Source organism: Falco biarmicus, chromosome 2 (genome assembly GCF_023638135.1).
Source record: "Falco biarmicus isolate bFalBia1 chromosome 2, bFalBia1.pri, whole genome shotgun sequence".
Taxonomy (NCBI): Eukaryota; Metazoa; Chordata; class Aves; order Falconiformes; family Falconidae; genus Falco; species Falco biarmicus.
The window spans coordinates 85,836,153-85,853,094 of NC_079289.1; the positions used below are offsets into that span (position 1 = coordinate 85,836,153).

At 35.7% G+C, this 16,942-nt stretch overlaps 1 protein-coding gene across 13 annotated transcripts in view; it reads left to right on the plus strand.

The window, feature by feature from the left end:
* The window catches only part of DMD (dystrophin), a 1,162,034-nt gene that overhangs the window by 560,701 nt on the left and 584,391 nt on the right, over positions 1-16,942 (plus strand). For all 13 annotated transcript variants that reach the window (XM_056326975.1, XM_056326977.1, XM_056326978.1 and 10 more), the window contains one exon: positions 16,654-16,804. In XM_056326975.1, the coding sequence (XP_056182950.1) occupies positions 16,654-16,804 (151 nt within the window). The remainder of the gene's footprint in view (positions 1-16,653; positions 16,805-16,942) is intronic.

A 16,942-nucleotide genomic window follows, 5' to 3' on the forward strand; every position in this document is an offset into this window, starting at 1 on the left:
ACAGCTTTCACAAATCTTCATCTGTTACCCAGTTACTTAACCCCGATCTAGCCGTCCGCCTGCTGCACAGCGGAGCTGGGCTATGTCTGTGTGACTAGCGAAGGTGGGAAGCTGTGCAGCGCATGCTTACCCTGGGCAGGACCCAGCACCCAGCCACCTCAGCATTGACACATCTTGTACTCCATCAGTGCAAATCTTCTTCAGTTAAGTTTCACATTAGTACCATTTGAGTCAAAAAAAGGTAGGTTACTAACACAGAGTGACATGGAGATTCTGAACGGAAAGTCTGAATTTTGGTCCTGGGCTCTTACTGCATCACTGCTTTTGCCAATTAGTGGTAAAAAGCACAAGAAATCTTGGCTATGGTGGTGTGATGATCCTTGAATTTAGACATTTTCCCTAGTCAGCGTTTTTGTACTTGAAGTACGTTTTGAAATGTAAATTATGCACTGACGTTATCAGTATATACCAGGCAAAGACTGAAATTTTGAAATAAAGCCTTTATAGATATAGGTTCAGACAAGTGTACATATGTATATTGCACATACACAGCTAGAGTATTCTATGGAGAGAGCTGTCAGTTTAATTGCTATTAGAAAAAAAAAAACCCACAAAAAATTGTCCAAAGTTACACAGAAGATGTTAAGAAGATTTTACTTGTGTCAATGAAGAACCTAACAATTAGGATTATATATGATTTTAGGGATTCTCATTTTAATGCTCTTGATGTTGTAAGTAATATAAATGGTGTGTTGTGTGTGATTTCTACTAATATGCAGCTCCTTCTGCCATTCATTTTTCTACTGAGACATATTTATAGTAAGTAGAATAAATTAATTACAGAACCTTGTAATACAAGGATGTAATTCCATCTAGTAAAACACCCTGAAGTGGAACCTTGAGTTGTTTGTCTTGTAAGGGAAGCAAAGCATAGGTAAGTAGACTTTGCTGCTATGTCAAACCTTTTCCCTGGGTGTAATGTCCAAAAATAAGTAAGAACTTTTCATTCTTCTACAGCTTGTTTTACTGAGCTAGCACAGAAAGCTGTAGGATGCTTTCTGCCTTTGTCTCCCTTCCTTTCTTTTGTATGCATGTATCCATAAATGAGCAGCAACTTTTCTTCCTGCCTAATTTCAAGCAAGCTAAACACCTCTTCTACTTTTTAAAGTAGATATAGCCATAACTTTTGAATTTTAAACCACATTTTCTTAAAATCTCAATCTACTTACTTGACCTTCTATTGTTAAAAGAACAATGAAAGCAAGATTTCTCTAAGAAATATAAGGCAGATCTTGGGGTGACTGCAGTATTTTTATCTGTGTTTACATAGCATGATGTGTGTAGTTAGCTATTCCTTTCTTCTGCCGTTATGCACCACTTTCATAATAATTTCAGTCCATTCTGTACAGATGCTTTACTCAGAAGCCCTATTAGGATCAGTATTGTTCTTCATTGATGCTGGAATGTGCCTCTGACAATCACTAGAATTACCTGGGGCTGAACAAGAAATAATCAGGGTCCAGAAAGCTAAAAATATAGCTTACCACAGCTTGATCAAAAAGAACTGTTCTTCCCTAGTTAAACAACTTAGTATGTCTTTTCCCATAGCAATTTGGGAGAGATTATTTGAATGGGAGAATGCAGTATTGATCCCAAAGAATTGGCAGGAGACTGGGAGCCTTTTTTAAACTACTTTAAGGGCTTTCTTTTTGGGAAAATCAAGCTGACTGTCATCTTGTAAATGGATCTGTATTGCCCTCACCCCTCCCCAACCTGGGAAGTTGCTGTAGTTTAAAGAGCTGTTTTGCTGCCACTACTTTATCCTTGGGGGACTATAGCTTTGTGTTTCCTAGTTACAGAAGTAAGAGGAATAAAATATCTCTGGAGAACCAATTGCAGAAGCTTCTACTGCAGTTCACTTGTTACTGTGGCAGGGAAGAAGGGATCTTCAGGACTTTTAGGGCTGCAAAAAAAGCAAGGGTAATCTCAAGATTTTTTTGTGGAAAACTATTTCAGGTTTTTTTTCTACTGGTAAGTAAATTTGTACTATAGAACTGAAGATCTGCAAACTCTAAGCAAAAAGTAATGATATTTTGAAATGACTGGTTATTTATCCAGGCAGTGTTAGAAACAGTAACGATTCACTTGCAGCCACTGGTAGGTCATGTGCCATCAATGGGATTGGGATGCCACATTGTCTTTCAGGGAGATACTGACATTTCTTTCTGGCTGCTGCCTAGATTACCATTACTCTCTAACTTGTATTTGGCAAGTGGATCTGAAGAGCTGGAGAAAAAATGTGTTGCTAGGCTGGAAATCCCTGAGATGCCAGCCACAAGGTAAACTGGGAAATATGATTAATAAGGGCAGGGGCATTAAAGCTCCTTTAGTCCCTGTTGTAAATCCACATTTTTAGTTGTACCTCATTGCTCTTAAGAACATCTCACTTTTTTCCTGTGGAAGCTGAGTTGTTCATTGTGCTAAATATTAATAATCATAGAAGACATACTTCTATGTTTTGTGTTGAAATAGAGAAATTTATATTATTCCAGCAGAAACATTACCACTTCTTCCCCTATGTGTTGATCACAGCCTTCCTCAGTATTTCTTCCTGCTTAGATTTTCTTTTCTGTGAATTTAATGAAACGGTGGAGATCGCCACACTCCAAGCTATTTAATTATTGTTTTTGAGGAAAAGTGCAGGCTTTCTTGGAATATTTTTTTTCCAAATTCCAAACTCCTTGATTTTATGGGCAAAATAAAAGATATGCATTAAATTCAACATAAGCCTGTGTTTGTGGATCCTGGACAATTTTCCTAGAAAGAGTTCTTAGGGCTTTTTATGACACAAAAAAAGCTATAGCCCCCAGGACCTGCAGCTGCAGAGAGAAATAGGCCAAATTTACATCACTGCAAAAGTGTTCATGGGCTTAATCTCTTATAGTGCCTGATTAATGGTTTTGTATGCCACAGAGGAGTGATAAAGTCCCTAATACTCTTATTGCTGTAGACATACCTCCAAACTCAGTATGTGCCAACCAACATGACCATGTGGGCACATTTAAAAGGTGGGCTGCGCCATCATGCTGCCCAACTCTTTATGCTAATAAAACATCCAAAGCTTTCTGCGATGATATAATACTGAAGAGATTTATAGTTGGGAATTTTCATACCAAAGTGGGTCTCTCTAAAACATCAAAATACAAGTTACAGAAATTTCGCTTAGTGAAATACACATTTCATTCACAATATTCACAATACAAATATTCTGTATAGCTTCATGCACTACTTTTCTTTGGTTAGCCTATCTACAAAGAAGTAAAATAAGCTTTATTAAATAGTTAGGTCACAGTAGCAGTGGCAAAGTATGTACATTTTTTTCAAGTCTGTTTTAATATACCTGACAGTTCAATTAACAAGTATTCACTAAAAATATCTCTGGCTGGGACACTTAATAACTAGCAATTTATTTTAACTGCTTGGAAATCTCTTCTTTCCTTCTCCTTCAAAATTCCCTATGCCTGGAATCTTGCTGTAGTTCTTTGGGATCATAATTGCATGTTGTAAAAGAATGTAAAAGTTATTGTATTCAAATCAGAGGAAAATGGAGCATATTCATTATATTATTAAATAGAGCTCTAATAACTCAATGCAAATATTAAATGAACCAGTAAACAAACTTATAATGTTTTTATGACTAATTTAAACACTGCTAATCTAAATACATATATATTCTACTACTTACTTTCTTTACTGTGAGTGAACAAATAGTGTTAAACTGAACCAATGAGTTTTAAATTAAGCTTATTTCTAAGTTCCATTTCAGAACTTTTATTTTGTGACTAATTCTCACTGTCCAGTGGGACTGACATATGGACTCTATGAAAGATCAGAGCCTCATAATGTGAGCTTTTTTTCTCTAATAAACCTGCTATGTCTGTTCAGCTTCTATTGATTCTTGCTGTGTTACCAAAAGACAAGATTTCCATTTCACTTCTATGTACAAAAAAACCCCAACAAAATAAAAGGTGGTTTCAGGTAGGAGATAACTAAAGACATGAACTGCATTAAACTTACCTGTTACAGTCTTGATCTGCATAACCTTAAAGTCTGTTTCAATGATACACTGTTTTTTTTTCCCCTGGTAACTGAAGAATAGGATGTGCAATGTGGACTCTCCGCTGCCCAGAAATTTTTTTGAAGGCATTTGCAGTAGTAGCTGACCATCTTACATTGTATAAAGCTGGCCTCTAGCATCACGTCAGAAACAATTATTTTTTTTTTTAATTAATAACTTGCTTACATAATTTGAGCTAGCTTCACACCTATTTTATTCCTTGAGATCAGTGAAGAACAGAAGGATGCTGTGAATGGAATTCTTTACTAGACCTGTATTGGACAGCCACGCTTTATGCTTCTGAGAGCTACCTCTAGAACTGATAGTGGTTTCCTGGAAGCTATGTCATCTGGTCATTATAAACTTCCTCACAGAGTTGGATCAAGTCTTAGCACATACTGGCATTGCTCATTCTGCCCTTATTTGCACCCTAGCATGGCTTCAGACAGCCCAAATATGGTCTAAGTTGTATAAACACCAGTTCCAGTATCCATCATTATTTCTATTCAGTGGTAACAAGCTGAGCCTTCTGGCTGCCCCATTTGTCTTCAGCAACCTACCAGACCTAGACACCTCTTTCCTTGCCTGATAATGTTCTCAGCTAGTCTGTGAGCAAATGGTCTTTGGTCTCCAGATTTTGCAGCAGCATACTGGATATTGAGATCATGCCACGCATTCCTTTCTAACTTCCAATGACAGCAAGTTACAGTACTCCTAAACTGTGCAGTACAAGCAAGTATGGTGACTGGAGTCTCTTCATCAGCACTGAAAGACAGTTGATTTTTTAAATTTGTACATTCAGTGTTGGAGTCACTTTTTAGGAGTCTATTAATCAAGAGTTGTTAGGATGCTAGAGGATCTGAATGATATTGTCCTAAGTGGGAGGCTGAAAACTATATGCCCCAAAGCACTCTGGAGTCATCAGTTTTGAGACATATAGAAATGACCTTACTTTAGGTCATGTGCATGAGGTGACTGTACACACATGGGCAAGCATTTGAAGGAGAAACAAGTTACTTATGAATATTTATCAAATTCCGTTGTATCTGCTGAACATGTTAAAATCCACAACTTCCTGCTTTCATATGGCTTTGGACTCTGCTTGACCAAAAGACTGTTGGGCTGGACAAAATACTGGATGCACAGAATTCACATTGTCCTTTCTATACCTCATTCAGAGAACAGAAAGAAATGTGAATGTTTGCTTTGGATATTGCTAAGATTTAAAATGTTTTCAGTATCAAGGGAGTCAGTGAATATGCATGCCCCTGCAGTGTCTGTATACCTGCACCTAGCACTATATCTATACTGTCTGTATCTGAATTTAGATATTTGTATTATCTATTCTCTCCATTGACTGTAAAGGAAGATTAAAATGACCAGATAGCTTTCTGAGATACATGGAGGTACATTTGATCAGATAGATCTCAGTAGCAGTTGCTATAGAAGTAATCTTTTTTATGGAGTCTCTGAGTTAAAATGTTTTGCAAATTTGTGATCTGGAAAAGTCTCAGTGACCTGAAAAAGTCTCAGTAATTTTTTTTTCCTCATCGAGGCTATTTGTAACTTATCCCTTCATGCTGCAAAGCTTTCTAATCTGGTGAATGGATGTTAGAAATATAGTATACACAGTATAGTACATACATGTGTGTGTATGAATTCATATATGTATTTATAGATGATAATGATAGTATACATAAACAAATAAATATAATGTGTATATGTATGTAATGCTGGATAACATAAGTCCTATTTCTGGAGACGTTAATGTCAAATGGCATGTTGTGCCTCTTTTTTAAGTACTCTTTCCTGATAACAGATACCATAAACTCTTAATGGTATAGGTTTACAGGGAAAAAAATGCTGCTTGTACCTCTGTCCATATAGCCCTGCTGCATGTTCCACCTTTAAACAGTCTTGACAGTTCTACTGGTTTTTGTACCAGACAAGTGAAATGGAAAGGGTTGGGGTGGATCTAAGCTTGAATTACTCTATTTCCCAGATCATAATTTAACAAAGTTAATAATTTATACACTGACAGATTATAACTTACAAATCATATAGTCAGGTTGGCTGAGCTAATAAGGGTAAGTATTTCTCACCTCTCAATTTTACCCTGTGTGTCTACATGCCTGTTTTTCAATTAGAAGATCTGAAACCTAGGGTCAGGGTGCCACTGCAGTGTATGCTGTCCATATGCAGTAAATTTGGCCCATGTAGACACTGTAGCCATTCATCAGGGATTCCTGGACATCTAGGCTGCCCCGGCTGCCAGACTGAAAATCTGGTAAATCACCACTCAAAAGAATACAACAGTAATTAAGCCTAAAAGCAGTAGTCTGCTGCCAGAATTGATAGGGCTGGCAGGCTGCTCTGAAACTACATTTGAGATTCTTTGCTGCGCTGCAAATACCACACACACTAAGACTCCACTTTCCAAACAGATGCATATAGTCAATACTGGAAAAACTGCAGGGCAGGGGGGTTGCTTTTAAAGCACTCCTGGAGTATAGAAATTAAAATCTTTTACTGCTTTCTTAATTTGAGTTGCACAATTATGTAATCCAGAAGATGCATCAGTGTCAATATTCTCCAGATAAGAGGAAATGAGTTTATGAGCAAATGTATTTCCAGGTCACAAAAGGTTTTGCAATTAGAATGTCTTATTTTTCTAGGACTATATTACATTAACTTGAAAATAAATGACAAGGCAAATGATCACTAGACTTGTAACAACATGTAGCCACTTTGCTCAGTTCTTCAGTCTCTAATGTCATAATTTTACAGGGAGAGTGAAAACAATTATTCTTCTGTTCTTCTCTAAGCTACCAAGTTGCTGAGCCGCCTGTTCTCTACTTCATGTTATTTAGAATATAGATAATAATTTCCTGATACTGACCCCTTTAGGCAGCTGCATATTGTTTAAATTCTCCCTATTACCAGTAGCACAATCACATGTCTTAGCCAAAATGGCTTTTGCTATTTACTCATTAAATAAGAACTTCAGGCTTGGTAAGTTATAATTGACAGTATTTAAGGTCTTTCGCTGTTCACAAGACTAATATAAATAATACCATGAACATTTATTTTTGTAAATTAAAACACATAATTAACATGTATATTGATGCATTTTATATATATATATATATATATATATATATAATCCCTCATAACCACCCCATTTAATTTTATAAGATTTTAGATGGTAGTAATTGCCAGTTATGGTAACTTTTACCATTCAGCTATTTTTCCCCCAAATGCACTGTATTTTTTCCTGTTTATCCTGAATATTGCAATTACCTTATCTAACTACATTAGATTATCATTCACAGTAGTCAAAAGTAAAAAACAAGATTTCATATGACACCACTCTAAATACTTATCAAGGTTTAACGGTACTGAAAAATATACTTTTTGTGTATAGCAGAGGTTGTTGTTTGTTTTTCTGTTATACTAACTAGTATCAGAATTATTTAAGATACTTTTGTTAAACATGGAAAAGATACCGTAAAGTATTTTATCTGAACAGTCTCTTCACAATCAGAGATATTTTCTTCTGGTTAACAGTACGATGCATGCTGTCCTCTATTACTACAATTTTATCTGCTTTTCTCGTTCCTATAATTTCTGTAAGATTCATCAACATTATAGTTTCAGAAGAATAGAGCTGTTCACTATATGCTACTCTTACAATAAGACCTGTTAACTGTTACTTGGACCTAACTTTCTTATCGCAGATCAATTTTCCAAATGAAAGGGAAAAGGTGTTTTCAAAGAAATTTTATTGTAAACCTTTAAAAAAACCCAACCACTTATTAAAAAGGTTTTTAACTGACTGAAAAAAACCCTAAAAGGTAAAAAAACCTACCTATGTGAAATATAGGCATCCGTATTTTAATAGTATTATTATAAATACTAAGTAGTCTGTTATTACTATGATTTTCAGTGAAATGAGGAAGCCTAATTTTCTTATGCCAACACATATATATTTCTGCACATACCTGTCACACCTTAGGCAGGATAAATAACATCTTTCAGGCTCAGGAAGTCAACAGCCGATGTTAGCTGGTATCACCAGTTTCCTGATATCCCTTCTGCTCTAAAGCCACCATTTTAGGGAGATTTTGAGATAGGCAGTGGAAATAGAGATCTGAACAGGACAATTTTGGAGGATAAAACATGTGTTTTACAAGTCATAGGATTTAAGTGTTTTGTATTAATTGCAGGGGAATACTGAGGGGACATCCTGTGATATATACCTCTAAATGTTGCATTACACATACTTATGCTCTGGGTCATGATTTCACTGAAATGAATTTTTTATTTATGAATTATGAAGGTAAGTTGAGGAATTTGTGAGAACTGGTTTCCCCCAGCTGGATATCACTTGTCAGTTCTCTATAATTCTAGGTCTTGCACCTGTTTCTATGTCCAGGCTGAATAAACTATTCTTGGGTCTTGTTCCAGAATGGATCTGAATTGCAGCAGAACCTGGGAGCTAGAACGTGCAGCAGAGTTTCACTGGTGTTGACTTTAGAATATGTCCATGAGTATTTTAGTTTGGGTTGGGATCACCTGCTTGCTGTGCTTTGTCTCACACCAAAAAGTGAACTATATTCAGTTCAGATGAAACCAACTCTCCGGGAGCCAGTCTAATGCACTCCAGCACAGTCAGTTGGACACAGCTGCAGCTGGGCAGGCCAGGTGGACTAACACCCCTTGCCAGAACATGGCTGTCCCCTCTGTGCTGGCTACTTCACCTTCCAGCTGCTGTTCTGTAGTCACAAGTACTGGGATTTTGAAGGACACTGGAAATATTTGCTCAGCGTGTTGTTTAAACAGCAGCACACAGGCCGTTTGAAGCTTCAGGCTCTGGTGGTAGAAGAGGGTACTGGACCTGCACAGAAGGGATGTTGAGAGTGTAGGTGCACAGCATGGCTGGGGTAGTGACCTGCAGACAGGGACCTCTCCTAGTGGTGCCACTGTGCCTGGACGTGGGGAGCAGAGGAGCAGAGCTGGGATGGGTGCACTGAGCAGGGAGTCCAGGTCAGGGCCTGAGCTTAAATCTGGCTCTGAAGCCCTGGACAGAAACCCCAGATGGGGTTTCCGAGTCCTTTCTCAGCATGTAGCTGGACTCACCAAAGCCTGATCACGCTGCTGTGTCTTGTCAGAGCTAGTCTTAAGCAGACCAGAGCCCCTGGCTTGGAGGAAAGAGACTGGAGAGCCTGGGGCAGGGGTCCACAGCACCCTCACAGTTAGGCAGAAACTAATGCGATTTTCACACATATTTCATTTTATCAGAAAAATGCAACCATAGGGTGGGTAATAAAAATGCGCTGGAGCATCCCGACTAGAAGTGCAGTGTATGCTGTCACCCATCTTGAGGATTAAATCGTGCATACCCTTTATGTGCAAGCAGAAATACCAGTTTGGATTTCTGTAAAACTGGGCCACTGTTCTTCTAATGCAAAATGTTTGATCTGGGGATTTCTTATCATGGAAATTTTTGATAGTTTCACTTTGAAAAGCTATGAAATCTGTAGGGTTTTTACCAATTGTGTTAATAAATTATTTTCTGTATGGGAGTTGCAATATGCTACCCTTTCACCTATTCAAAAATTAATTAAGTATTTCTTTATTTGATCTAGGGAAAAGCTGTTATCTGATTTTAACCCAGGTGTCTGGGCAAAGTTCTCTTTTTACGTAAAAAAAAAAAAATAATCAATTTTTGACGTTCAAGTTCATATGCATAGTAAATAATCTTACTTAGTGTGGCAGAAGAATGTATGTTTTATAAATTATATGGAGTGTTTATTTTTACATTATTGACATATGGCATTCATTAGAACCCCAAAGAGTTTCTGTGTAATTATTAATTGTAAATGGTTATTAAGTTTATTGGTCTCTCATGCTTCATAAAAGTGAATTTTTACATCTAAAACCCAGCAATGACTAATATGATCTTGTTTTTTCATAGCCATTTTAATTGTCATTGTCTTTGGTATAGTGATTGACAATGATATGACATCAGTAACTAAATGATGGGAAACTGAGTTGCAGACTACTGGACCAAGCACATTAATGTAATCAATACAATTCAAGATATAAAAATGTTTATCATTTAATTCTAATTTGTAATATTTTTAATTTGTATGTAATGCTGCACAACCTACTTTTTGGGAAGAGGAAGGAAATGACATTTTTTAATGATGATGTCATTGTTACAGTTATTTTGCTTCCACTTTGTTTATTTTTTTTGTGATCATGTGCTATTTTGTGGGTGAAAGACAGGGTGCAGGGGTGTGAATAGAATATGTACAGCTGAGTCTTGTCACAAAATGGGCCTACAGCAAAACCTGGGAGCAAGATCTAGATGTAGCAGTGTCTAAACTGCAATCATCACTTTTAGTCCAAATGCTGAAAGGATATGTAAATTAAATATAAATTAAGCATTCAGAAGTTATGAATTCTGTGAAACAAAATGAAAACATCAAAACCTCTGAAAATGGGTTAGCTGTTTCTTTAAGCAATTTAATTGTAGAAGTTGCTTGACAAAAACAAGTTTTCTTGTTTTATTATCTGTAAGAATGGCCTTAAGTATTAAACTTAATACTCTCACATACTAACACATAATTATTTATACTACTTTGATGTTTTGTGTATTTTTACAAGGTGCTAATTGTGCTGAATCAAGTTGACAAAATTGCATAATTTGTAGGTTAATATTAGCATAATCCTACAGTACATTGTTTAGCAACAGTATAGAAATCAAGTTTACTGAATGTTTTTCCAATATGATGAATAAGAGTGTATGTCTCTAGCAATAATAATTTCCATGGCATAAATCATGACTTTCAGGAAAGTTTATAACTATTAGTGCTCTTTTTCATGTGGGTCAACTGGCTGTGAGGTTTTGCTAAAGCGGAATGTATCATAAAGTAGGTTTCACAGTTTATGAAGGAATGTTATCAAAATATCAAGGAATTAATTGAAACACAGATGAAAAATTAAGATTTAGTTTACAACAGCAAATCAATAACCTTTTGGACTCTGTCTCATGTTTGTGACTTTCCTGTACTCAAAGGTCTTTCCTTCTACCTTTGCATGGGTTTTTATAAATGGCAGTCTTGGGAAATGGAACATCAAGTTCAATCCCATTGTATGGAGTTCCGCTGACAGCATATCTAAATTGGCATCTGCAAATCTTTGTGCAATGTCATATACAATACAGGGAATATTATATTTTGCTAGTAACAAGTCAAGTCCAAAGGTTTAGAGTGATAATCTTTGAAGGAAGGAAAGTAACAGTATTTTTATGGCTTAATGTAAATTGTGCTGCATGTTACCTCAGCAGTTGTCTTCATTTGTGTTTTTGCTTTCTTGCTTTCCAGACAAAATATAAATCTATTATGTGTTAATGAGAAAAAAGGAAATACTCCAAGCCATTTCTTAACACATTCCCTGCTGGAGTGTCAGTGCATATAGAAAAAAAAAATAGGTTGGTGTATCAGTTATTTTTCATTTGTCAACTCTAACATACTCAAGTTAGAGGAATAGGGCTGCCTTACTAAGTGTCAGAGCTCATGTACAATGCTTACACCACTGGCAATGTATGTAAGTCATATGTTCTAGTCTGGAGTCTGAATGCTTGGCTCCAGGGTGCCTGCTTGTATCTTCTTTTTGAGCATATGCTAAGAAAAACAGGAGAGGAGGATGTCAAACAGAAAATACTGCCCAAATACCAGACAGTCACCTATCCACACCATTTTTACTTACATACATCAAAGGGAAAGTCATTAAGAAGATGAAGATACAGATGAATGGATACACTGGGGTTTTTTAGCTCAATGACTTGTCTCCAACAGCAAACAAGGGTGGATCCCTACATAAGGGTATGCGAATAGCATGGCCTGTAGTGAGACTTTCCTAACCTCTAAATCGTGTGCTTGGGGATTCCTGAGGCAGCCATAGTGTTTCTGAGTTTTCATAGTCCTCAGAGCACTGCTCTTTTATGAATTCACTTATGAATTTTACCATCTGCATTCTGCTGTGCCAAGACTTCAGCAACTTAGCTGCTCAGTGTTTGTAGTTAATTAGCCTTCTCCATTTGTGGGGTTTGAACTTGCCACCTGGTAACAGGATTGCAAATAGTAAAACAAACAAACAAACTAAAGCCTTTTTGTTTTTATATTTTGCAAAGCTAATTGAACTAATACTGTGTGTAAGATGTAATACACAGATTTAGCAGGGGAAGACCTAGGTGGGATGTCCCATTACACACAGTGTGAGCAGGAAGCTGTGCGGTTATGTCCCCTTTCAATCCGCATTTCGAATCAACCTGCACCTGCCACTGCAGCAACAACTGCATTTTCTCTTAACATTGTAAAAGTATTTAATTACAGTTAATCACTGAAAGAGCATTGGATTTTAGTGATTTTGCCTGTCCATAACTTTCCTGGTTTTTACTGATGCTTAATATTGGTTTATACTTACTACACTGAGTGTAACAAGGTTTTTTTAAGACATAAGCAATAAGCACTAGTATTTACACTTTTAAGTTTTAAATATACATATCTTCTCACTGCAACATTTCTCTTTTCTTCTCCTTGCAACTCTTATTAGCCAAAGCAAAGGAAGGAAGAATGGAGAGTGATGGGAAATTCAATTTGCAAGTGCTGGAATGTAAATTCAGTGATACTAATATCAACCCCTACTGAATTTTTGCATTTAAGCTGATGATAAACTTCCTCATACTGTGAAGAGTAATTTCATTTTGTGAGGAACAGGAGGAAAGCTGTTTTAATAGTGTCCAAACTGAAAAACCATACTGGACCAAAATAAATTGATTTTAACTTTTATTTTGTAGGTGATTTTTTTAAAACATAAAATAAGATTTTCCCTTGTAATTCAGAGTAAGACAGTTCAAAAATAGTATAACATGCCTTTCAGTTATGATTTGACTCATTTTGAAAAATTAAGTATGATAAGTGTGATAAATGATCGCAGTCATTTTAATAAATAAGTTAGGTGACTGACTACAGATTTTAACTGGATCAATAGTTTGTTTACTTAAAATATGATTAAGAAATGCAACACACGTGGCAGATCTTGAACAACTGCATTCGTCTGTAGCTAAGCAGAGCAGTCATAAATATTAACTAGGAATCTAAATGTATTTCTTTGAACCTAATTTAAATTTATATAAGATTTTTACTGTGATTGTCGTCAGGTTTGAAATGTGGTCAGCAATGAAAAGTAGACCACATTCAAGCCAGTGATTTGAAAACTGTGGTGTCTCCAGCTGGCATTGCTTGATAAAGAGAGAAAAATGCAAAGGACACAGTGGATAGGGCAGAAGTCGAAACAAATAGCTAGCCATCTCAAGAGAGTTATACGATACGAAGGGAAGAAGAGAACATAGAAAAAGTTATAGTGTCATAAGATGTTATAGCAGTGTAGATGTTTGATTACCATAGCACGTTTTTTGTAAAATGTGTTTTCAATGATACTTCTCCTTAATGTAGTCAACAAAAATATTTTGAGTGTGTCAGCTGTGCTTATTCTTGAAAGATGTTTTGTAGTACTCATTTTGGTGCCTCAACAGCAATATTCTACCAACTGCTACTGTGTAGAAATTACTGTGAATCTCCGTATCCATTTTTCATTCTTAAATAGACACAGGTTTTGTGCAGTGATTTTTTTGTATTTGATCTTTTCTAACAATTTCTTAGATGGTTGATACTGGGTTTCAAAATAAAATGTGTGAGAATGCTATTTAAATAACAGCTTCACAGTATACTAAAAACTTACTAGAGCTTGAATTTATAGGCAGCAGAGACTATGTCAGCTTCTGTTGGAAGCTGTCAGCCCATACAGGCTTAGAGGAGTCCATCCATGCAACAAGTTTTGATCTTTAGTTCTTTATTTTTTCTTTAACGTTTTTTAGGTTTAACTAGTAAGATTCTGTATTCTGAATATTATGACGTATTGTTCTGTCCCAGGCTGCATCTTTCTCTGTCTTTACCTGTCATCAGTATTAATGGCATGACTGATCATTTGGTCAATCAGTCCTGAGCTCTGACACCTTCTTTGCTGTGGCTTTATCAGATATGCAGTCATATTAAAATCAATAGAATAAAGATTCTGTCTATTTGGATAGTTTGTCTGTGTCCATTTTCAACGAAATTTATTGAACACGTCATTTATTAGAGTGGTTGGAATGCATGTTTGGACTGTGTAGGACTAAGAAGTAACTATTGTCTTCAAAATGAAATAATGGTTCTTGTGTTTGGCAGCTCTTAACCTCAGGGCTCATGAATCAAGTTCTCCTTGACAAACAAAAGGCGTTGATTTACAGACAGAAGACAACTCTTCTATGTAGAATTTAGACTCTGAAGAGTCTTTTCAGTACTTTTAAAATGTTTTTTAAAGTTGTAATTATTTTTTTTCTTTTCCTTCAGCACTTTATGACCAAACTAGGAGAACCATACAGGGAATATTTTTATCTCAACTGCATTTTGTGATCAAATGCTTCTTTTAAAAAAGAAATACCTTTTTTATAGATTACTAATTGTAGAGGTTTTTGATGCCTTATATTTTCCCTATATTGTAGTTAATATAACAGTGAAGTAGAAAGTCTCTGATACACTGCTTGCTGGTCCAACACTATTTTGCATATTATTTGTCAAAGGTGATTACTGTATTCAGTCTGTTAGAAGTAAGATAACTGTATCTTTGTGTGGGAATGTTCAGCAAAATAAATCTTCTTTGTCTACCAGAAAAGGAGGTCTAGGGAAAAATATATATCCTGTAGATGGTTATGAATGGATGTAGTACTATTCATACTGTATGGTAATAAGAGATTTTACAGTCTGAAAATGAAGGTGGGATGATATAAACAATAGAAGAGAAGAAAAAACTTTATTTTCTTCTAAAAATAAAAAATCATCAGTACAATGGAAGAAATGGTCTGTATTTCCTGATAATAATGTGATTTTATTTAGTGAATTATACTATTTAACATTCAAATAAACATATAGTTTGTCCATACAGAGCCATATTACTTCCTAGAATAATAATTGAGCATCTTTGATTTAATCCTTTAAGTACACCCTAAAAGCTATTATAATACCATAAAGGAGGATTATTAAACTAAACAAAAGTAGCATGTTTAATGATGATCTGCTAACAAAACATTCTAGCTAATCTCTGATTAGTGATCACATTTTGACAGCAATTCAAAACACAGGATAACTGAATTCTTAAGACACAGACCACCTGAGGGGGTGGGGGAAATAAATAATAATAAAAAATTATATGTGTTCATATCATTTCTTTAGTGCTTGACAGTGGCTAAGGCAAACAGATCTTGAACCAGAAGATCAGTCACTCTGGACAAAAACAGATTAGATCTTCCCAAAGTACCAGAAGTACTTACATGGTCTATAATGCAGTGAACTGTAGACTTGCAGACATGGTAGTAACATTTTTCATTTTGCCTTATTGTGCAAACCCAGATTTTTTAATATTTTGTTTCAATCATTCTTGTATTTCAGCCATTTTTATTTTTGCATATATATCAAATGATTGAAGTGAAACAATATAGAAAAAAAGGATTAATAAAGGAAATACAAATAGACTTTCCTTTGAAAAAAGTTGTATTTTCTTTGCAATTATAATAAATGGAAATTTGCATCCATTAGAGAGACAGACAAAAGTAGTTTCTCTCAGTAAAATTGGAGCAGAATTGTAGTACATGCCTGGGATCCTTTGGGGTAGTCTCTCACCAAAGCCATTTCCATTAAAAATAATAGTCTATTGCATATGTATTACATATAATATTACAATTCATTTTTTCTAAAAAAAAAATAAAAATCCTTTAATTATAATAGGATCATGGGACTAAGGTTGGGAAGTAAGGATTTAAGAATCTGTCTCCTGATTTTTCATCCTTTGTCTTAGGATATGGTAGGTGAGATGCATCACAGATCATTTAAGATATTTTCTCTTTTAAAGTGGATCTAAAAGTAATTGTATAGTCACAACACACAGCCGGTATGTTAGTCAGCGGTGACTGCAGTGTTGCTAGATACATTAAATTACTAAAGTATGTTGGAAGCATTTTATCAGCACTGGTGTTTTCTTCATGCTAGCATCTAAGTACCTTGACAGAGGGGTATAGCCATTTACACTGGGGGCTGCGGGTATTGTGCCTATGATGTAAGTTAGTGTGGATTAATGAAGCTGTAAATTGAAACTATGTTTTGGCCATGGAATTCATTTGAAAGATTGAAAAGGATTTAAAAAATTGATGACACTAATTTGTGACACATATGCTTAATGACAATTTCACTGTTCAGAAGTACTACCATTTTTCCACTTGATAGAACTATTAGAAATGCTAATGCATGATGCCATCAGTATCACATCAAATTTAACCTGAGACATGCAACGTTTTTATTCCCTTTTTTTTTTTTTCTGTAGTCAATAAATAGAGTATGAATAGAAAGTTATTTCTTCTCCTTTTATACTTGCAGACGGTTTGACAAATCTTTGGAAAAGTGGCGACTTTTTCATTGTGACATGAAGAGCTTTAATCATTGGCTAACTGAAACTGAAGAGAAGCTGTCAAGAGCACAGATAGAGGCTGGAGATGTGGGTCATATGAAAACCTACCAGTTTCTCCAGGTATGATTTGATTAACCCATTTCCTCTTTTTCTGCAGTGGTTAGAAATTTGCTTGTCTGGGTACTCTGTGTAGTTTTGCAGTTCATTTAAGGAGGATTTCTTGTGTTGAATGGCTAGTGGCAATTATGGTCAGGTATT